The sequence below is a fragment of the Stigmatopora nigra genome, chromosome 21 (genome assembly GCF_051989575.1).
Source record: "Stigmatopora nigra isolate UIUO_SnigA chromosome 21, RoL_Snig_1.1, whole genome shotgun sequence".
NCBI lineage: Eukaryota > Metazoa > Chordata > Actinopteri > Syngnathiformes > Syngnathidae > Stigmatopora > Stigmatopora nigra.
The window spans coordinates 6,249,887-6,273,566 of record NC_135528.1 but is presented as its reverse complement, the minus strand read 5'-3'; the positions used below and the strand labels follow the sequence as shown (position 1 = coordinate 6,273,566).

General features: G+C 36.9%; 1 protein-coding gene across 29 annotated transcripts in view; it reads left to right on the top strand.

Annotated features, from left to right (window-relative positions):
- Positions 1-23,680, top strand: part of adgrb2 (adhesion G protein-coupled receptor B2) — a 197,035-nt gene that overhangs the window by 154,725 nt on the left and 18,630 nt on the right. For 25 of the 29 annotated variants that reach the window (XR_013330237.1, XR_013330236.1, XM_077742875.1 and 22 more), the window contains 10 exons: positions 2,037-2,080; positions 11,546-11,672; positions 15,512-15,615; positions 15,799-15,901; positions 16,508-16,658; positions 18,333-18,402; positions 19,021-19,087; positions 19,479-19,564; positions 20,891-20,989; positions 23,100-23,199. Coding sequence is in view for 27 of the 29 variants with exons in the window: in XM_077742875.1 (XP_077599001.1) it covers positions 2,037-2,080; positions 11,546-11,672; positions 15,512-15,615; positions 15,799-15,901; positions 16,508-16,658; positions 18,333-18,402; positions 19,021-19,087; positions 19,479-19,564; positions 20,891-20,989; positions 23,100-23,199 (951 nt within the window). In the remaining 2 variants the exon portion in view is untranslated. The remainder of the gene's footprint in view (positions 1-2,036; positions 2,081-11,545; positions 11,673-15,511; positions 15,616-15,798; positions 15,902-16,507; positions 16,659-18,332; positions 18,403-19,020; positions 19,088-19,478; positions 19,565-20,890; positions 20,990-23,099; positions 23,200-23,680) is intronic. The other 4 variants (XM_077742885.1, XM_077742898.1, XM_077742892.1 and 1 more) reach the window with 1 other exon arrangement.

The window sequence follows — 23,680 nt, the reverse complement described above, 5'->3', positions numbered from 1 at the left end:
GATATGAAAACAATAAATTGGATGTTGCACCGTGCTGCCATCAATGGTTGAATCAACAATCATTTCCATCCAATTGTGATGCACTTTCCATGGAGCAGATGCCCTTCCACAGAAGTTCTTCCACTTTAAATAAAAAGGGGAATGTTTCCATGCTCCCCACTTGGCGTTAACCTTGGCCAAAAGTAGAAACGGGCATCTGCCGAAGCCGGACCCAGAGAGCCACTGCCCTTAGGCTTCATTCTCAAAGGAGAGTTCATGTCCTTTCCGAAAGGTGATCTTTTACTGGTCAGATCATCCCCTGGTTGCTTCTACCTAAATGTGAGTGCCTTTTTAAATGGTAACTAAGAAAGAGGAAGCCAAAAAAAAAAAAACACGGTGTCCTGAGAGTGAACCTCTCGACGATGCCAAATGTTCTAGCCCTCACCTTTTCCTCTTCACATCCTTCATCCTGCCATTCCACACGACTCCCTCCCCACGACTCCCCCCCCACCCGGCTCCCCCAGCCAGGTTAAGTAATTGAACTTTAATCTGGTTTCCTTTCATCCAAATTCATTCTGCGAGTGGAAAGCTCTGTCGGCCTCCCCTTAGCAGTCCTTTGCAGCTTCTCTGATGAGTTTCAGATACGGATCATCAATATTCAGGGCGACCGCTAACTACGGGTTATTGTTGTCGGTAGGAAAAGATGGTAGAGATAGCCATTTGAAGCAAACAAGAACTGGTGTCTTTTTTTTGTTGCTTTGTTTGTTTAAACGTCGGCTAGCCGGCAGATGTGACGCATCCACATTGTGGGAGGACGCCGCCGTCAATCTGGCGGTGCCCTGATTGATAGCAGAATACTAACACGGCACCCCTCCTCCCCCACACAACATCTGATGTCGACGGTGGCCGTTAGCATGCGGCCAAAACGTTGTCATTCATCAATCTGGGTCGCCTAGCCGCTCTCATAAATCTTGCATTCCTCCATCTTGATGAGTCCAGTCGAGGCTACGGGATTGGCTTCCTAATGGAAATCCATTGTGAAAAAAAAAAGATGATGATATCACTTTGCAGACGACATCTTTACCCGTAAACAACACTTTCAGTTTATGAGTATCCCTTTAATTGGCGGATTCTGGTTGGAACATGATGAGTCATCATCACCTCATGAATGTTTTAATACAATTTGCCAGAGGGAAACTTCTAGAACGGCATTGAGTGGATATAAATGGACGGAATAATGGCAAAATCGTGTTTTTCATAGTCATGTTTAGGTAATGTAAACTCCTAATGTTTTTTTTTTTTTAGGTCAGAGCCAAAGTGGATTTGGTCTCACGGTTGCAATGTAATGAGCCATAGACCGAGTCGTGTAATAATCAATTCAGCCATCACCACTTGAACAACTTGGGATGAGTCACTTGAGGTTATTGAGCTTGTAATAGATTTTCTAATTGAGTCAACCTGGGTCTTGGTGGCATCCTGGAAAGCCTTTTTTTGTGTTATTATAAGGAGTTTGGTTCATTTTTGAATGATATTTATCCTGCTCTTTTCCCTTGTATCAACCCAACATGGATTTTTGGTTTTTTTTTTTATATTTGACTTGTCACTTTGGTATAAAAAGGCCTTGTAATAACTGCATTAGCAGCTCCATAATTGCTATGACAAACCTCTATTATTTTGTTGTTCTACACAATATGGCAGTGGGAAATTTGTCGTAAACAATGTTAAAAAATGACTGTTCAGCCTGTGCTTAGGTTAAAAAAAATAGAATTGGAAAGAGTAATGAAATAACCTGTTTGTTGGGTTCCATCAAATCTGTGCAGTTTCACGTCCCTACACATAGGCAAATTCCTCTTTTTCTTAATATCACCTCATTCAGACTCTTTAGTTGGCAAATCATTGACTTTCATAATTCAATTTCAAAAATTACCTATAAAACAACCTGGTTGGTCAATATTGGGATGTACACACCATTAAAATGATAAAGAAACAAATCACATCCATTTGTTTCACTATATTTGTCCATATTAACTTATATTTTCCCCCAACTTGTGTTTCAGGGTACCTCCGATTCTCAGTGTCTGGTGTGGGACTACGGCAACCCGTGAGTACTTTTCCTTAATTCTCATTCCGCGTATTATTCCATACTAGCGTCCAGCCAGATTTATTTTATTAATGAAGCGAGACTAGTCTCACGGTGCCCCTCTTATTGTCCATCCGTGTTAATTAAATGACCCCATAAAAGCCAACGCTATCCTCTCCGTGTCCAGTAGAAAGAAAAAAAATGACTTGATTCCTTTTCCTCCCACAAGTATTAAAACATCTCATTGTTATTTTTCCGCCACAAAAATGTCATCTAAATGTTATCAGTCACTTATACACAATTTAATGCTTTACTCCAAATCAAATGATCAAATATTTCCGCCTTGTTGTGAGCCTTCCTCTAACTTCTTGTTAAAATAAACCGCAGGGGTTGTTAATCAGTCCTCATAAGATGACATTTCGACTCCATTCAAAGATGGCTTCCCACTCCTTATTTATTTTTTTCTCCTATATACACCCAAACGAGACATTTAATTCACATAAATGTTGTGAGGGCGTTCTGTTACAACTGATAACGACTGTTTATGCCAGTCCAAAATGATGAATGTAGGTATGCCTTCCATTTTTGTTCCCCAAGGAAATACTTTTTATCATTTTAATTCCCGCATGCAGCCAGGCACCCACTCGCTAATTTCCGTGACAACCGACTAGACGACATCACCATTCGTATAAACCTTCTTTTGAAACCATTTTTTTGTTTTTCTACTTGTCAAACGCTTTCATTTGACCGAAGAAAACGACGGCCAAGTAGAGGATAAAAAAAACAAATAACTATCGTTATCAGAGGCGCCGTCAAAATACATTTGCCGACACCATGTGATCACAGTCAAACAGAATATTAAGGAGAAAGGTGGTAATAATGTCCATCAAGCTGACAAACTTAAACAAGGTGCAGTGAAGTGAGCGTAGAGGTAAAAATGTTTGCCAGGAACTGACAGAATAGAGAATAGTTTGTAGAAAGGACAGTAGAGCAAAAATAATGATGTTCAAGTCAAAACAAGAAAGGAAAAATACTCATTTATCTTCTAAACTGTTAAATCGTACAAAGAAATAGTTTAAACCACTAGCAATTATTCCCATTTAATCCTTTGAAATTGGTTATTCCACTGTTTACTGATGGTTTAATTGTATTCATAGTTCAAATTGCTATTTGGGTGTTTGCTTATTTATTTATTTCACCCCCTAAACGTGCCCATATGTCCACTCCATCTGCTCCTTTCTTTCTCCTCGCCTTTCCATTTAGCTTTCAATTCACTCTTTTCCTTCAAAAACGTTAAGAAACATGCACAAATATAAGCTCAAATCACAAAACATTTTCCTTCATGCAACAGTAGTTTATATTCCTGCTTTAGAAAGTCCTATAATAAAATCCCCTTTGCCATTCCCACTATCTTTAATAGTCGCTAATCTTACAAATACATTTTTAGGTCATTTCATTTTTCATTTTCCGCTTTGCATCCACGCAACATACTATTCTATTAACTACAAAAAGTAGAAGGGAAGCCAAGCAATCTCTTTAAAAAAAAGAATTGACATTATTTACAGATAAATGCAATGCATACCGGCGGATGAATAGATGACATTCAACATGTGAGGGGTTAGCGGTAATTCAATCCTATTTCTAATCTGCAGCGTTTATTCAGTTTTATCTGGGATCAGCTGTTAAAGATCCGTAGAGCGAGCCGGGCCCTCGCCGTCTGTCACTGCTATGGCCAAATAATGACCTGTAAGGGCACAACTAGTGGCCATTTTCTGTTTGGACACAGGCTGATTTCGATACAAAAAGCGGGAAAATTACATTTATACGATAAAAAAATATATATATGTCAACTCTAATCTGGATACTCTCGGTAAAATTAATCATATTGCGTCGTATAATGGATACTAAAGTGTAGCTGCGTGATAATGGTATTTGGCTTATGGATTAATTTAATTAATATAGTTGACATCCGCTTATATACTTTGCTCATGTTTATTCTATTCATTGATTATCTATGTTGTTGCGCTTACGAAAAATGAAAGGTAGGGTACATCTTGGACTTTTTAATCAACTATTCATATAAAAAAATGCAGAGTTAAATCTATACATTTTCATTTCTCAGATTAAAGCATCAAAAATACATTTTTTTCCGCTTTTTAATTTATTATTTTCTCAATTCGTCTTGCGGTGGAGTAAATGTGAAATGTACTTGATGATAATGAATACAAGTCACAGCATTAAAGCTAAATTTATTAACTGAGACCAGAATTTGTCTGTCATAACCCTCTCAAACTAAATATTATTGGCTCGTTTTAGTATGCAGTAAAGTTTGTGCAAAACTGCACATTAATTTTACACCTGACATTTATTCAATATCTGCAGTTAAGAGCTCAACCGAAGACTTGGAGAGCTTTGCATTGCGAAAGATCGTCTGATGACGCAAAAGAAAATGATAGGATTTCACTTTTTTTCTTCTAACGTGCATTCGCTAATTGCAAATGAATCTTTAGCAATCGGTGACCGTGTCGTACGAAGGCAGGCAAAATGATTAACTTCTGTTCCGCTTGATGGAATTCATACAACAAAATGAGTCATGCTGCAAGTTGTGTCTTCCAATTAAACAGTTCCAAATTTAACTATCATAAAGTCAATTGAGTAAATTGAGACAAGCTTGTTGTGATTTCAATTTTGATACTTTTCAGGACCACTTTTAGAGCCTAAATTCTTTCAATGTTAAATTGGCTCAACCAAAGTTGAGAAATGCATTTTTTTTATCATATGATCCTTATTGAGTCAGCTTGTAACTAAAACCTTAGAATTAAACTAAAAACACATTAATTTGGTCCAACCATCTGAAAAAACAGCAAAAATAGGATATTGGATTGGAAAAACATTTGTATTTGTTCTAATTCGCCATTTATTAACACAGTAACTCATAACTAGTGGTTCAATACTACTATAATGTGTTTAATAGTACTAAAATTAGCCGGGTTTAGTGAAATGGAGAGACACAGACTTTTTGCACGGCAACATGCTCGTAACATAACATAAAGAAATTTAAATAAACTTGGATCCACACTCAAAAATAGGTTTAATCTAACCTTACACTAAATTAAATTCTAATTTAGATTTAAAATATTGTATGTCTAGTTAATACTGTATAGCTATATCCCTATTTCAACAAAATATCCCAAAGGAATATCTGTTCACATATAGTTGAAATTGTAATGTTAAATAAAAGTTAGAGTGCATTTTAAAATGACAAATCATTAAAAAAAATCGAATAATTCCATACAATAGAGAATGCACTTTATTTGGCTTGTTTACTCTTTGCTTTAGACAAACACATACGGCGAAAGACAGCACAGCTGCAGACATGTAGTAGCCAGCCGGTAGGGGTGGACGGGTTGATAGGGATTGCTCCACTTTCCCATCTGACTGAGCAGAAGGGCTCATAAGTGTGTCAAACGGCAAATCAGCGCATCAAGAGGGAGCCGGCCAGTAGGGCTTACATGGGATCTGCCTCCGCAGGGTGTCTCAGACGGCCAGGCGCTCATTCCCTCACTTATCAAAACGTTCCTCTGCGGCGCATGCCCGTACGCTCGCTTCATTTCTGTACCCGTGATCCTTGACGATTAGTTTGGATGACTTTCGGTGGCATTGAGATCGATTCAAAGTCGTGCGTTTGACCATCCGGACTGCGTGGATGTGTTTATTTGACTTTTTGCCTTGGATAATTCCTTGTAAAGCAATGTAGGAGCAGTATTTTAATTTTATTTTGGGATTAATTCCAACAATGTGACTGTTTTAGTGTGTTGCTGTAGTATGTAGATGGTCCTCACTTTGGAATTAACATATTTGAGAGGGGTAAGTAACATCTAAATGTATAAATATATTAAATGTTGGGATAGGCCGTGTACTTATCTTGTTTATACTTCATATTTAATCATGTAGCAGGCTAAAAAAAGGGCCACAATTGTCTCCAAGTAGAATCTCTGACCTTGACTCAAAGTACATCTCCGGCTTTTAGTTTGAAAGCAATTTTTCCAAAAGCCTCGCAAAGATGAAACCTTTGGACAAATCTTTACTTGCAAATAATCAGTTCTGACTATGTAATTATGAAATGTTTCCTTTCTCCCCCACAAGAGGATTGATAATCCATTTTCCACATGAATCACTTTCTTTCCCCGCCATATTGCCTTGTCCATGTTAATAGAAGAAGCCGTCGTTTTGCCATGTCAGGCCATTTATGGCTAGAGACAACCTGCGTCTCTGCTTTCTGGTTCACGCTCCGACTCGCACGTCAGGATGAAAGATAATCCCTTGAAAAGAAGCTTTATTAATTAGCTCACGGCCTGTGGAGGTCAATGACAAAAGCACGCTTCTTACAAGCGGAAGTGGACAGGCTGCCACTCGCAGAAATGAGATCAAATCATCCATTTGTACCTTATAAACATCCATTAACTCGTATTTACAATGGTTAAACCATCATAATATTCAACTTCTATGTCTAATTATGCTTCCCTTACTTAGAAATTGTGCTAAAAGTATGTTATTTAAAGTAATATCACGAATAAATGAAAATGTAAAATTATTTTAACCTAACCTTTACGGTAATAGTGAAAACTACGTCCGATTATCGTAATTTTTACTATGTTAACTCCACTTAGCTGAATAAATGTTTTACCCGGTAACATAGGCTAACATTTAAAAAAATACAAGCCGCATTGCCGCCCTGGACTCAAACGTCCTTCCGAGCTTCTGATAATCTCATGTTCTTCTGCTTCTAAGCTTCATCAGTGAGAGAGGAAGAAAAAAAAAAAAAAACGCCGCCATGCTGTCAATATGTGGGTCAATTATGTTTATGGACGTTCATACACGGAAATGAAACATGTTAGGCAGATGTTCCGATATATGGAAATGTGTCGGTCAGAACTGTATAATGGATGCTATGAAAGCCTAAGTGCATAGTGTTTTGTAGGAACAGTTTTTTTTTACTATTTTAATTCCATCCTATACATACAAGGGCAAAATCCAGTTATGACACGGGCTTTAATAACTAGGACTACTTTTATTATAAATCAACTGCACTTAATGTTTTGCCAATCCTTCACAGATAAGAAGACAATTTTTCTTAACTCTAGGGAGACAGTCAATATTTGTTGGATTGACCCACAAAATAACCACGCAAACCGCCAAATTACCGACTGGTCACTTTTTTTTTTTAAGTGTTGCAAAGGCTTTAGGATTTTGCTTGAGTGGACTTAGTACATGTGAATTATTTATAACATCACATGCGATCTGATGAGGTACATTTGCAGTTTATCCAGTAAACTAACTTTAGATATGGAGTACTTTGTGTTTTGTTTGTTAATATCTGTCCACATTTTAAATATCAAAAGCCCTTAAAATAGAAAATGATCTCTGCGACAGTCACAACTTGCAAATAAAATGTCATTTCTAACAATAGTTTTTTTTCGGAATTAAGCATGGCTATCTGAAAGTACAATTTACCCAAAAGTAACATGCACTTATCAAGTATTTCCTTGATTAAATTACATCTGAATACAACTTAAAATCTTTCAATTTCTCTCTCCCTTGTATAAATCCCATTTCAATTTAATAAAGGCCATACAATGCTTTTAGTAATGTCCAGTATTAGTGGGTTCATTTTTTCTTTTTTTTTTTAGCCATCAATTTATGTCACTTAAATTCATTTGAAAGAGGAAGCACACTCACTTAATGTCACACAGCCAAAAAAGTAATTTTGACAACCTGCAAAATGGGCGAGCCCTCAAATTTAATAGAACGTGTAAAATTGAATGCTTGCCTTGAGTCTCGTGAATCATTTTTGACAAAGCCAGGCATCAACTTCAATTAGCTAACAGTTTGAAATTTAACTACATTATTGACCAAGGTCACGTAGGCTGATCTGGCGAGATACTCGCTATTAAAGACATCTTTTATAATATTTGCTGACTTTATTACACGAAAAAAAGTGTTCTTCCTGAGTCAAGACTCGATAAGAGTTGCTTTGGATCAGCGCTTTTGGCAACATCGCCATTTTGGAGTTTACGAGCTAGAATTTTGTGGCGAATTTACCTGACTTTGTTCGGGAATTCGTCCGTCGACGTCGCTTTTGAGAATTCATAGCATGTTTAACCTTTTTCTTTTCTTAATAGGGTGCAATTGGCTTTCATAGTGCTGCCCTTTCAGTCAAGAGTCAGCGCCAATTTATTCTCTGTAGACATAAAAGGTCAATTTCCGTTGTTTCTCTGAAGGTCGTTTTGCATTTTTTTTTCTCCTCCCTCGACATCTGCAACGCCGTTTGATCCCAAATGGCAATAAACATCGTCGATATTTTAACGAATGCGTGAAAAGTTGAGTCATTTGGCCAACGTGTTGTTGTGAAGAGTGTTTGTCATGCTCTCCCACCAAAAAATAAATAAAAAATGTCGCTGTAACACTTGGATGGATTGCCTTGACATTTTCTGTAGACATTTATGGTCCCCAGTGGAGAAAGGATGCTGGCTTTTATAAGTCGCTGATGTTTAATTTAGCACAGCTATCAGGTGAATGTTTTTCACTTACATTTGCTCCTCCAAATATTTCAGCCAGATTGTCATGTTGATTGACAGCTCCAAATTGAGCATCTTTCAAATAGTTCTCACGTTAAAGCAAACATTGCATCTATAGAATACTTTTGTGGACAAGTACAAATTAAAAAGCATATAATCCTCATGTGTACCCGAGGGATTATTGGCTAAAACAATGTAGCAAATGGGAACATTTGTCTAAAATGAAAAAAATAAAAAAATATTGCACCTTGTCAGAGTGGCACCCAAACAACAGCTGTGTTGATTTTCACAATGCTGTAAAGCTGCTTTTATTCTGCCTGTGCTATAATATGACAGTTGTAGTATATATTTAATGTCTGTGGCTTTTAATAATCACTCACTATCGGCTTCACACCTGTTTATACAGCTGAGCTCTGATTTTCGTGATAAAATGAGGAAGATCACAGCTTCATTTAAAGCCAAAAATTTAAAAAATACATTTTTATTGTCCTATAAGAGAGCCACAAACAACGCATATTTTCCAATGTTATTCCTTGTGAGCCATACTACAAATTTAAAAGTCAAAATACATACATGTAAACCAGTGCATTTTCAATTTTTTTGTCATTTCACCACTTTTAATGACTGAAAAAATGAATTTTTTGAAAAAAATATTCCTATGCTGTTGCTAATCAATGAGAGGATGCATTCCAGAAGAGTCTATTGCAAAAAAAATGGATATTAAAGCAGTTCTAGATGTAATATCTCAGTTCTGTCACCAGCAATTTCCGTATTTTAGCTCACAGGTTAGCAAAGAGCCAGATGCGCTCATCAAAAGAGCCACATGTGGCTCCCATGCCATAGGTTCTCTACCTCTGCCCTATATAGTCAAATTAAACAGAAAATGCAGTACCAGAGTCCAATCATAGACAAATATTAGCAGTTAATAGCTCAAGTCATAGCCTGGGATGAAAAGTTTGACTCCAGTCTCACTCTCAAAGTGCCCTTGGGCAAGGCACTGGAGCCTAATTTTCACCCCTTGGGTTGTCAGCACTATTGGTGTGTGAATGACTGCTAACGTAAAAGTCTTTTGGGCCTTCTAAAAATGTGTAGATAAATGTTTACTATTTACAACTCACAATCCAAGGATTTTATTCATTTGTTGGCAGGCATTTAGTCATATAAACACGTCAATAGAAATGGTGAAATTTAGTTTGATTTACGGGTCTTATTCAATATTACATTGCTCAACGAGTCTGCCATGTTGATATATCCCTCTTCCTGATGCTGTTTATTTTTATCTTCCGCGACTGCCCCCACAAAGTGCACCGTGTTTCCTTCCGTTATCTCTAGCCTTGCCGTTCGATGTTGTTTTAAGATTCCTATTCCGACAACAAGTATAAGAACACCTCTCTTCAATCCTTCTCAGTATTATCCTGATCATTATACCCCCAAAAATACAATGTAATACTCAAATAGTCTTTTAAACAGTGACCAAAATATTTACAACGAACCGTCAATAACACAAAGACATTATTATATCTGACAAAAGTCAACACATGTAAGGGCAAAGGCTTTTTTTAAAGATAATATGCAGTGCTCATTAATTTGCTTTTGGAGGATGAAACTCAATAGTTGACATGCCCAGCATTATCCCTACTGCCCCCCCTCTGTCTATCTTTCATGCATGCCTGACAAACTGTCTGTAGGCTGTCGTCAATGTGACTCATTTTTGTCTTTCAAGTGTCAGTGTGCAGATAAAGATCATCAGGGATTTGTACTCAAAAGCTGTTACTCGCATTAGAAACTGACTGTGTATTTATACGCCTTTGTGTGGATACACTGGTTTGATGTTCACACATACGGTATTAAGGAGAGATTATATTAAAGTCGTCTTAGAACGTGACACATTGTAGAATCGTAGTCTTCAACTTGTCGCTAGTGTTTATTGGAATGAATTATTACGCTAAGCTGCCATACATTACAGCCAACTTTATGTCAACTTTCCACACAAAAAAACCTGCATAATCATAATGAAATGGTTATTATATTCACTTGTTCCTTTGGGATGATTAATATAGTGACATCACTAAATGGAAGTCTGAAAATGACCCTCAAAGATGTTATCTTCTGACAAGCCATTCATTTGTATTTATAGTGCATGATCTAATTGAAGAGATGAGAAATGAAAACTTTAAAAATAGGGCTTTAAAAATGTGTGCCTAGCTATTAATTTGCCATGTCTTAAAAGGATGGAAGTTGTTCTACAAGCTGATTTCCCATCCATCCATTGATTGCTTTTCCCAAAGCCCTGCATATGCACTATTTGATTCCATCTTTGTATTAAATTTACTGCTTATTCTCTTTATAGCAACAGCTAAACTCTGAACTCATGTCCATTCCCTAGTCTTTTAATTTAAAGAATCTATTTATTCAGTAAAAAAAATGGTGACTGACTGAATGTAATCTCCAAGAAGATAATTCTCCAAAGATAAAGCAACATTTTAAAAATAGGAAGGTATCACATTTTCACGACTATTAGGCGCACCACATTATAAGGCGCACCATCAATGAATGGCACATTTTATTTATTTTTTCCATGTATAAGGCACACTGTCTATTTTGGAGTAAATTTAAGACTTAAGTGTGCCTTATAGTTATGAAAATATGGTAAGTTTAGGCTTTTAAACATGGACACCTGCTATAAGTTGAGTGACAGGGTTTGCTCATTTCACCAGGATGAAACAGGCCACATTTAAAAGACTTGAATTCCTGCAGGACTTGGTCCTCTTAACAGTTCACATAATGATTCATCTTCTTTTCTCCTGCATAGGCAGATTTTCTTGCATGTTCACGTATAGCCATGTGATGCTCACCATCCTTGTTTTTTTTTCTGTTCCTATCTCCTCCCATTTTTCCCCACCTCCAGGGAAGCTGGCGCTGAAAACTGGGGCACAGAAGGCTGCCAAACGCTCACATCAACCACTGTCCAAACCAAATGCCTGTGCAGCAGGATTTCCACCTACGCTGTGTTAGCACAGCAAGCTAAAGAGCCGGTGAGTCACCACTGCATAATCTGATGTACTTTTCTTGGATTGGAGAACCAAATTAGGCTACTACTACCAAGGGTCAACTCAGTGATCTGTTGGCGGGTTATAAATTTAGATGTCATCCCTGTTAGCTGGATTACTGCAGTAGGCTTTTTATGCCAATGTCTTGTAATTATAGTGAGATTTTGATGGATAATATAGCTAGTTTTATTTTTTTCTGAACACTTTCAATGCCTGCACATCCAACGGCGTTGTTGTTAAACATTGTCACAACAGAATATTTAATGCAGCCCTGAGGTGGGCATTTTTGGCAACTTATTTTGTTCAACTTTTTTGATCCCGAGCTTAGTGAAGGTCATTTTTTTTTTGTGTGAGCGTGATGGATGAGGAGACGCCATAAAAGGGACAGAAAATATTTTATTGTGACTATGTGTTTTTGCCTGAGGTGGCTACCCTGCTATAAATAGTTCACATGGCTTTTGGTGTGTCTTTGACAAGATTGAAAAGGGCTTTTTAGTGTTTTGTGAGGGTGGGGGCTTCTTATAGATTGACCCACTCTCATTTTTGGATTGCAGAAATCGGACATTGGTTTACTTTTATTTATAATTATTCATTGTTTAGCATCTAAGTGTGTAGTTCAAGTTTTCTGGACTTTCATTTTTTTATCTGGCAGCATTGAAAATATAATAGTACTCAATTATACTCCATATTACTCTTCACACCATTGACTTTTATCATTTTATCTCCTCTTTTTGGCAGTTTTTAACGTTCTCATAAATATTCTCCACCAAAACATTGGCTTATGAAGACTGGCAAAACTTGTTGTGTTCATGTGTGTGCGTGGGATTGTCATTTTCCAGCATTACTTGTCTTGATATTTAAAATCTAGCTAGAAAAATTGCAGATCCATCTCAGGTTGCTAGTGGTGTCATGCAGCTGGAAAGAAAATGATGGATAATGAAGGGCATGCACAGAAATAAGTGCTGATTTTTAGAAAAAAGCCAAAAATGGATGAACCAGTGAGTTTGAATAATGCCATATTAATTCTTAATGTAAATGTAACTCTAAAAATATCTGTAAACATGGATGAAAGCCTAGTATTTACAGCTATAAAGAGTACTAGTTATGTTTGAAAATATCTCTAGTGAGGATAAATGGTACTATGATTGAGTGGATGGACATTTTCCTCTGAACAAATATTTGAACTATTCATTAAGGGTGATAAAATAATCTATACATCAGAATTGGTCATTGGATCCACACTTTTTAGTGAAATACTTTTCACTTAGTACCATTTCTTTTTTTTTAGACTTCGACCCATCGGCATTGCGCTTTCTCTGTGTTACACAACCGAGACTTTTTTGTTAAGTGCAAACACATTACCTTTTAGGACAAATCATTATTGCCAGTACTTTGGACCACAAGTTATAGGTCAGTGCATTTGTGTCATTGGGACTCAAATGGGAGCTGTTGCTCCGAGTACTAAGTGCGCCGTGTAGCTTGGGGGTTCTTCAACGTGATCTTTCAACTGAGATTGAATTCCCTTAAACAGAGACGCTTAGACTGCATTAATTATGTGACATATGTCACGCAAAGACATGACACCATTGTTGGGATGTGAAACTGGCAAACCTCGAGCGATTTAGCTTGAGTTGTGTAGCAGAGGATGCACATATGGGATTCCATGTTTAATTATAATAGGCTGTGGAGAAATTGAGAAGTAGTGCTGCTATTGCGAGTAGTTTACAGTCAGGGATAGTCAGTTAATCCTGTTTACTTTCTTTAGCCTGTGGCGTTTCGGCTTCAGGTCTATCAGGAACACAAGACTGAAGGGGAAAGCAGGGCAGAGGAGCCAAGTAATTAAGGTTATGCCACGACAAAATAAAATATGGCAACAGGATTTCCCAAAACAAGTGCTGCAGGGACTTAAAGTCTGCAGATGTGTCGGGAATTGTTGCCTCATTGGGATTGTGGGACTTTGAGTTGGAGGAGTTATTGCCTTGGTGAAATACAATGTAATGTTTTGTGATTCCAGTTAATGAAGCGAGTTGAATTCTGAGCTTTTATTTTCGGTATCAGGGTTGAGAAGTCATGTGCCAGGTTGTGAAAAAAGAGTAATTAGGAGGACTGGTGATATTTTACATTTTAATAATAATGGTATACAGTCAACTGAGATGGATTGAGGTATTTTTGGTGTGTTTTTGGAGTATTTGCATGGTCTCAAATGCACAAAATGTTAAGGATGAAGGGTAGATGCAAAAGACTGCAACTCCAGACACAAAGTGAGATAAAAAAAACTATTTTACGGCATTGGCCTGAAGTACACTCCGTCCGAACAAAGCAGACGACATTTCTTTCAAAGGAACAGATAATACACACCCATATTTTATATTAAAAATTGAAAAAAAATACACAATGAAGGAATGGGACGCCTCCTACTTTTGCACTAACCAAATAAAGCAAAGGCATGTTTATGAATACAAAAATATGGGCTTAATCCAAGTTTCCTTGCATTGAATTTTATGCTTCTTATCGCTGTATTTGCGTATTTTTTTTCTTCTATCTATCTTCAAAATGTATAAATTTTGGATAAGGAAATAATCAGAGAGCAATGTAGTAGCCCCCCCCAAAAAAACAAGAGGATGAATGACAGAGATAGAAAGAAAAAAAACTACATTTGACGTTGTAATAGACCCGAATTGGACAGGACATTTGTCAAGAGTGATAAATAGATTTAACCTCTTGTGCTCTTCCATCTTTCTATAGTAGTTAATGTCAAAAGGAAGTCACATACGACAGCAAATACTCCGATCTATGTGGCGGTCTTGTACATTTTCTTTCCTCCTTATGCAAACACATTATGCACATTAAATCATAGACAATAGTTCATGGCCCTGCAAAGAAACATTAGCATGATGCTGTAGCCTATAACCCAATTTGTAATTGCTTCTCTGTGTTATAGCATAATAGAAAAAGACACATAATCACATCACCCTCTTACAACCTAACCAATTAGGAAAACTCTGTTGGATAAATTGACACAATGAAGAGCTGAGGGACAACTTGTGCATTTAACCAGAGTAAATTACACTAAAGCGGAGGAATGTTGCCTTTAACTTCATCTTATTGAAGCAAATTTAAGGGTAAAGTGTGTCCCAACTTTGCACATTTAACTGGTTAAATGTACAAAGTGGTTCTGCAAGTACCAGTAATTACATTAGCTAAACAATCTTCATTGTATTTTATTTGTTTTTGGGTAATTCAGCAGTGGAAGCACGTCATTATTTAAGAATAATACATTGTTAAAACATTGTAAATAGTTAAAGCATGATTTGGTCTGTTAATAGTAGTGTAAGCCAATGTGGTAGATTTTTTTTGTATTGATTGTCAAGCCTGTTCTAGAAAAATCGCTTTTCTTGTATGAATAGACGCTAGTATTCTTTCTTTCTTCTTCGTTCTTCCCTCAATTGCCCTCAACATTTCCGGTTGAACTTTCTTGCGTAATGCAAGCCTTTCAATGTCTTGCCACACACCCACACACCTCCCTTTATTAGCATTAAGACATCTTGTGTGTGTGTGTGAGAGTATATAAAAATGGTAACTCTTGATGAAAGAGATGGAGAGCCACCTGAGGGAATAAACTGTGCAATTGTGAATGGAAACATAGCCAAACATTTAACCCATTTGAGGGGTTGCGGGTTGTATAGCACATTCTGGGAGAAAGGCCAAGCAAAAAAATAAAAATATAGCACAGAGAAGGTATGCAATGGGATGCTACTGTTAACAGTAATTATTCTTTTTAATTTTTTTCCTTCCTTCCTGTATTTTCCCTTCTGGAACACTAGGAAATGGGTCCAACCAGCATGCCCTCCGTGCCACTCATGGTGGGCTGTGGGGTGTCCTGCACCGCTGTGCTCATTCTACTGTTCATCTACGCTGCCTTCTGGAGGTATTTGCACATTTATTTCTTAACATAACATTGTTTTTAGGGCATGCAACACATTTAAAAGAACCTGGAAGGAACCACTGGTTCATCCCTTTGTTTATTTACATTGGTGCTGTCCATTTAGCAGCATCAAAATGAATGAAGCATTCACATCTTTACATTATTTTTCTTTTTTTTTTCTTGGAGGTATATCCGATCGGAGAGGTCCATCATACTGGTGAATTTTTGCCTTTCTATCCTGGCCTCCAATTTATTGATTTTGGTGGGACAATCACAAACGCTGAGTAAGGTAAGTCACTGGGACTAATGAATTAATGACATGGATGTATATTGTTGGTCTACATGCTGTTATGAAGACCTAAATTGACTATTATACTAGATACATGAATTTAATGATATGCCCAATTTGGTACAATCCTTTTGCAGGCACCATATAACATCCATATTTTTACCTAAACTAGCCTAATTAGACCTCCATCTGCTTTTATAATTATATAAAAAAGCTCACTGCATATTTTGCAGGCCATAAATTGCAATTTTGGAGCCTGCAATTTATGCTGAAGTACGACTTGTCTTTATTTTTTACCACTTTAACCACCAAAAGCTTGGTATTTTGTTATTTTCCCCCTAGTTTGCTATTTCTGCAACATGTTAAGGGTAAATTATCCAATCCAATCCAATGTAATTTTGGATTAAAGAAGAGAAAAGTTATTGTTTTGGATAACTGACCATGTTCCTCAAAATGTGACACTGCATGATGGAATCTGAATTGGTCTATACAAGTATGTTCAAATGACATTCATGAGAGCCGCGAGATGTTTTGTAATGTTTTTTTTTTCTATCTATGCATAATGTATAATATCCGAATTAATTTTCATACCTCATGTCTCATTAGGCTCTGTGTACCGTGACTGCTGCCTTTCTCCATTTCTTCTTCTTGGCTTCTTTCTGTTGGGTGCTGACGGAAGCTTGGCAGTCCTACCTGGCGGTCATCGGGAAAATGAGGTCACGACTCATTCGCAAGCGTTTCCTGTGCCTCGGCTGGGGTAAGAACGCAAAAACGCAAAAGGCGTCGCGCCCCCAAACACTGCCACTTGAATATCATTTGCCATTTCACATTGACTTTAAACAGGCTGATGTTTTAACATCCTAAAATACTTGCTTACAGCAATTCTGTGTCATTTAATAAGCACTAACATGAAATAACATTCAAAACTGAACATTCTTTTTCTGACATCAACTGTCAAAGCATTATCACTTTTTAAAATATTTCTACTTTATTCCAATCATCTCAACTTTGCCAGTCATTTCAATCATTTTACAGAATTCGCATCATACTTTACAGTCATGTAAAAGCCAATTCAAGCTCCTTTTTTAAAATTTCAAAGTCATCCGAGATTATCCATGAGGACATTTTTACAACTTGGATGCATATTGAGTCATCGCCTGTGTGACAGGAGGCACTAATGGAGAACTCTGCCAGAAATATTTTATATGAAGTTTCTCTCATCAGATTACATCATTGCAGTGAGGAAATTGTTTCTTATATAGACACCGACCCACATATACATTCCTAAATTCTCCTTTTTGGGTGCAAATTTCAATAAACTGAATAAAATGCACCTATTCAGCAGACACTCTGATATAAAGCATAACTTCACACAAAAATGAGTAGAAACATTTGTTTGTCATGGCTTTTAAAAGCCATACAAGGTTAATAACACAATGTACTACTTTAGCTCTGCGTCACTCAAGTATCTCTTATGCACTTACCCACTTCCCCTTCATTGTACTTCATCCCTACACAATAAGAATAAGATAAGATCTAAGCAACACTGGCAAAATGTTTGGCACGGACGCTTGAATTTACAACAACGTCACCTGTTCAATTCATTCAAGTTCATATTGATCCCTTCATTGTAATCAGCCACCTTGCGGATGGCCTTCTCTGATAGAAGAGACAAATTGTATAGATGGACTGATAGTCCGTGTATGTATATATATGTGTGTATGTGCCTTGGGTTAGACTAGAAATAAGTAACCTGCTTTGCAAAAAAAAAAATGAATACAATTTATGAATTGATCAGCCAGAGTAGAACGAATTTGAGGGCAATTCAGACTCCAATTTTCTCCCTAATTTATGCACAGTTGAAAGTGTGCAGTGTTTTTTTCGAGTTATATGTTTGCTGTTTTTTAAGTGGAGTCTTTGGATATTTTTTATTAGTGATTCCTTGGCTTTTAAAAGACTGATTGCTGTCAAATTAAAATGCTTTTGTTTTTGTTTCGGGTGTAGCTTGCCTTATTGTAGGCATATTTTTTTTCTTGTGGAGACAATGGAAGCTACTAGAATGACGTGGGTGTTTTAGAATGATGCTAGCCAAATAGTCTATGTTGTTACTCTGACAGTTTGCCACAAAAAAAGGATTTCAGTGTGACTGCTGCACACACAAATGCATGCACAGACCTCAATTTGCAGATTTCATGCATGTGTTTTCAATTCCAAACAGCAAAATACAGCCATGTCTCGAGTGCATATCCAGTGTATTGAAGTGTGTTGAATTCCCAAATGAAAGGAAGACATGCATAGCAGTAACTTAAAAATAAAATAGTCTAATTTACCTGCACATTTTTGCATAGCGAACCAATTAAAAAAAAAAAAGTCAGTTTCCTTTTAAGAGAACCTTGTTAAAATGCCTTATACGTTTATCTCTGTTTTGCAGGTCTTCCAGCTTTAGTTGTAGCCGTATCGGTTGGGTTCACCAGAGCTAGAGGTTATGGAACCACCAGCTAGTGAGTATGATTTGATTTACATCAGTTTAAATAAATAAAAACCATATATATATTGAATATATATATTTTTTTATATTTTTTTTATGTTTTAGTCATGCATATAACACTACCATTGTGATAAATGAAAAGGAAAACCTTAGTGGAATATTTACTTTAACAAGAATTTGATAAGCAGACTAAAAAGTGAAAGTTATTTGACAAGTAAAAAGCCCACAGTTCAATTTGTGGTTTGGCACTTTTATTTTAAAGTGTGACTGGAACAGAGCTTTTACCATAGCCTACTTTGAATAAGATTAACATTCTGGGGAGTAGTAGAGAAAGAAAAATGGTCCGTATTGCTCAACGGTACTTTAACTCATCGTTTCCAGATGGCATTTTAACCATCAGGAGGTTCAATAAGGAGACATCAAATGAAAGCGTATAGTAACATTTATTGTGATTGGAAGAAAATGGCACTTAGATCAATCCCCTACAGCAATGTATATTCATTAGAGGAAGTCATGATAGGCTAAACTAGGTAGAACTCAACATCCAGGAGTACTACACTCTTCCCAATATTTGTATATTTTAGCACTTTTGAATATTACATTTAATATATTCAACTTTTTTGTCTTCTAGTTGCTGGTTATCCCTTGAAGGAGGTTTGCTTTATGCCTTTGTTGGACCAGCTGCTGTCATCGTATTGGTAAGTATTACAATGGAAAAACACATTGTGGTTATACTATGTGATGCCCATTTTTGACAGATTAAATGAGAAAAGATGGACTTTTTGGATGTTTTTGCTTGAAAATGTTGCTTTTGGTATCCTCATTATATTCGGGATACTGTTAATGTCTCATTAGCAATGCTGTCATCTGTTTTTATCTCATTGGAAAGGATGTAAAAGTGTTTTTTTCCCCTCAAAACGAAACATTTGTCAGCATTGACTTTGTCACTACCCAAAAGTACTGTAGGATTCCATTTCAACTGAAGTCAACAGCAAACACAAAGCCATGGAGATGTGATTGTAGATGAGAGTCCCTGTTGGCAAGCTATTACTGCAATCTTCATCAAACATTCTCCTCTGTCTCCCTCAGGTGAATATGCTCATTGGAATTGTGGTTTTTAACAAGCTCATGTCTCGTGACGGCATTTCCGACAAGTCGAAAAAGCAACGAGCTGGGTAAGTACCCCACATTACACACGCCCAAGGTGTACACAATCCACCCATTTTTTTTTTTTTTTACTCGCCAGGCCGCTAAATTTCTGCTACTTTAAATATCTTTTATGTCTTCTGTCAAGAATTATTCCAACTCCCGAAACAGCCCAAATACTAAACATCTGTTATTTACGGTTGCTCTTTGAGCTCCGGACGCATTTTACGGTACGTCTGTGTTTTCCGATTTGTCCGTGCTATGCGAGGACATAAAATGAGCGGCGGACTGAATACTAATTGAATACTATAAAGCAGGGGTTTTGTGATACTGGAAGCTTTCATAGAGGCTATGCAGAACATGTGTCTTTGATGAGGAACTAGTGTTGTCCTTGGCATTGAATGGAAATCAAAGATGTATGCTGCATTTATTCTTCAGATACTGCAAAGTGAGAAAATGGCCTTTTTGCACAAGATCATAACTCTTAGAATAATATATCAGTGATGCAATTAAAATTGTATTAATAATGTATGCTCGGAAAATAAGAAGACCAAAAAAAACTATATTTCCATGAAGGTGTGGAAATGTGCATAACTTTCCAAATATTTTTGGACATAATAATAGAGTAATTATCAATGTAACCAGTTTTGATTTTAATCGAATAGAATCATTACCTTTGGGTTTTTTTTTGGTGTCCACAAATAGAAAAATAGTCATAGAGAAATGGGCAATATTTCCACTCTACAAGATATCATTAGCATAATGCGTTTTCTTATGAAGCAGTGGGATTCGGCCAATGAGCTGTGGTGGTATGCTAATGTAGCAAATCCACTCCAGGACTTCATTGTCTTGAACTCTCGTAGAATTTTCTTCTCAGCTGTAAACAAACATGTTTGTTTTTTTTTTAATGCATTTTTATACGCCCCTAACATAGTTTCCCCAGCCAATTTTATGCCCAAAATAAAGAAATCCCACCTGCATTTACTGGCAGTGGAATAAGGTTATTGGACCATTTCATGTCTGTGTCATTGTAGTCTGTTAATCCTCATGACGCCATTTTAGCATCGCAATGTCTGTCTCTCACTTTCAGTCTGAATCACTTTTTTTTTTACGTGTTGCTGATTTTTAAGAGCTGATTTTAATTTGTTTTTCTTCTTTTCTTCCTCCCCCACCACCTCTTTTGTCATTTGTCCTCATCTTTTCCTCCCATTTTTATGTATTTTTTTAATATTCACAACCTTGTACATCTCACTCTATCACCACTACTGGAACATCTTTTCAAACATGGTCACTGTCCTTCTCCTTTCATTGTTTTCTGTCTGTTGGCGTGTATGTGTGCAAAATATGGCTCCAAGTGTCCCAATGGAGGCGCGTAGCCGACTTCTTCTGAAATGCTCCAAGTGCGGTGTGATCTCGAGCGCTGCACTCTCCAGCTCGACTGCCAGCAGCGCCATGTTAGTCCATCTTCATTTTTCTCTCTTTTTCTCCCAACTTTTTAATTGTTATCACCACAAAGTTATAGCCCACTGCCTCTATTATTTTCTTTTCCAATTACTCACATTGATCAGCAAAATGATGCCAATAAAATAAGCCACGTCAAGGCAAAATAGATTTTTACAGACTGAGGTATACAACCAGCTACGTGACCGGACGATTGGTCACCGGTCTTTTGGTCGCCCGTCAAATGTACTTAGATATTAAACAGTCTTAGATATTATACAGTACTTAGATATTAAACAGTACTTAGATATTAAACAGTACTTAGATATTAAACAGTACTTAGATATTAAACAGTACTTAGATATTAAACAATACTTGGATATTAAACAGTACTTGGATATTAAACAGTACTTGGATATTAAACAGTACTTAGATATTAAACAGTACTTAGATATTAAACAGTACTTAGATATTAAATAGTACTTATATATTAAACTCTCTCTCTCTCTTAGATATTAAACTCTCTTTTTCATGAATATAATTTTGAGAGTTGGTTTCAACAGTAAACTCTCTGTCACCATTTGACCGGCGACCAAAAGACCGGCGACCAAACGTCCGAGCACCATAAAGCTATTATTTTGTGGTGACTATACATTTTTTAATTTTGTATTTGGTTCAGAATGTTGTCATTTTCTCTCACTTTGTCCATCCTTACTCTCTTTCTACGTATGCCATCATTTTCACATTTTTAGCTGTCGGTAACGATGCAGGATAACATTTCGGCTCAAAATAATGTTTGAAAAAACTGAACACGACACTTGCTTCGCAGTTGATAAAATATAATAAGATTTGTCCTCAGGAGATACAAAACAAACCCGACCCGTGTCAGACTGTATTTGGAAATAATTTGCCTCGGTACCTACTTAATGCGTACTATGCGGAAGATTAATGCAATGTTGGGCTAAATTTATTTTAGTTTTTTTTTTTTTGCTGTGCTGCCCAAGACCCTATTGCATAGTTTATGGCTAGTTTTTTGTTGTGCCATACTTCATCTGGTAAACTGTCATCCCAGTTTCACAGCCTCTGACTGCAAATGCTAAATCAAAAGTACTGCAGTTGCCTGTTTTTTTAATCATTGTTGTCCTTGGCTGACCCGTTTAGCACAGCGTCCATCCACTGTGGATTTAACTCTGATTTTATTCCGGGGAACTAGTCTGCCTGGGTGTCTGTTGGCCATGATTGCCCGCTGTGTTGGAATCAAGTCGGAGCGGAGGTTAAACGTGGCATTTTATACCCGCTGCATTGTTTTGAGTATTGTTGTGCAGCCGGTGAAGTTATTTAAATCAATGTGTCATTAAATACAAGAAATAAAGTGCACCCACACGCACCACACGCAAACAACATCAATGGCAATTTATTATCGCTAGGGATTTTGTTTTAATGGCAAAGGGACTGGGTTTTCTAACAAGAACTGATGAGGTTGCGTTTTCACAAAGTGAAGTAGAGGCGAGTAGTCAGCAAGTTTTACAATTCAAAAAGCAATTTGGACCCTAAAGAAAAGAAAAAAAAAGAATAGAAAAACACTGTGACAAAACATTTTTGACATTTGGAACGAAATAGCATCGCTTCTAACACGTTTGTTTATTTGACCATTATTCTAAAGTTTCAGCTAATATCGACAAACTCCGCATTGCAACAATGCAGCATTTGAACTCAAATGCTACGCAGAGTCCAATCCTTTTTAGCACGATGACACAAGATAACGTAATCCCCGGAATTACACAAATATTGACATGTTTGAGTCAAACCGTGTCGCCTTCACATCAATTCAGTCTTCTCACAGTCTGGCAGGATTTCACTTACTATGAACAAACCTTATAATTATAACTAGTTGTCAGTCTGGTCGCTATAAAAAGGATGTCACATTATGATTCCACTTTATGGCGATAATATCAGTTCATAATCTCCAATCCAGCCAAAAAGTTCCAACCACAAATCCCTTTTAACTGATGTGTCTACGCATTAATGAAACAGAATAACAGGAGCTATCCAGACAGTTCTGTGCCTAAGGGCCTGGGTTCCTCTCCCCTTTATTTCTATTTGTCCACCATTGTTCTTTTACAGGGCGTCTCTGTGGAGTTCCTGTGTGGTTCTTCCTCTGCTGGCCCTCACTTGGATGTCAGCTGTCTTGGCCATTACGGATCGGCGCTCAACACTTTTCCAGGTATGTCTCCATTTGGCACTAAAGTATTTATGAAAACACATTTGTGTGAGCTGTGTCAATGTGCAGATAAAACAAATAGTGCCTTATTTTCAAACTATAAGTAGCACGAGTACAAGTCATACCAATCTTAGCACGAAAAATAATAGGCGGATGTTAACAAAATGTTTTTTTCAGATAACCATAGCCTAAAAACAACAACATAACATGTTAGTTTTAAGAGAGAAAACAAAAGTGGCATTTGCGTGTCCAAAAAAATGAAAAGTGCGACTTATAGGCCAGAAAATATGGTATTTATGCCTGATCTTATACAGTATATGATCAATGACCAACATTTGACAAAACTGTCAGTGCCAACATAGTTTTACTGCAGTTTTGAATAGTACCTTATTAGTCATCATAATGTTACATAATGTCTAGCGCATGGGGTGTCCAAACTACTGCAGAAAAGGCCCTATTTTTAATTCCAATGGATACAGAATGG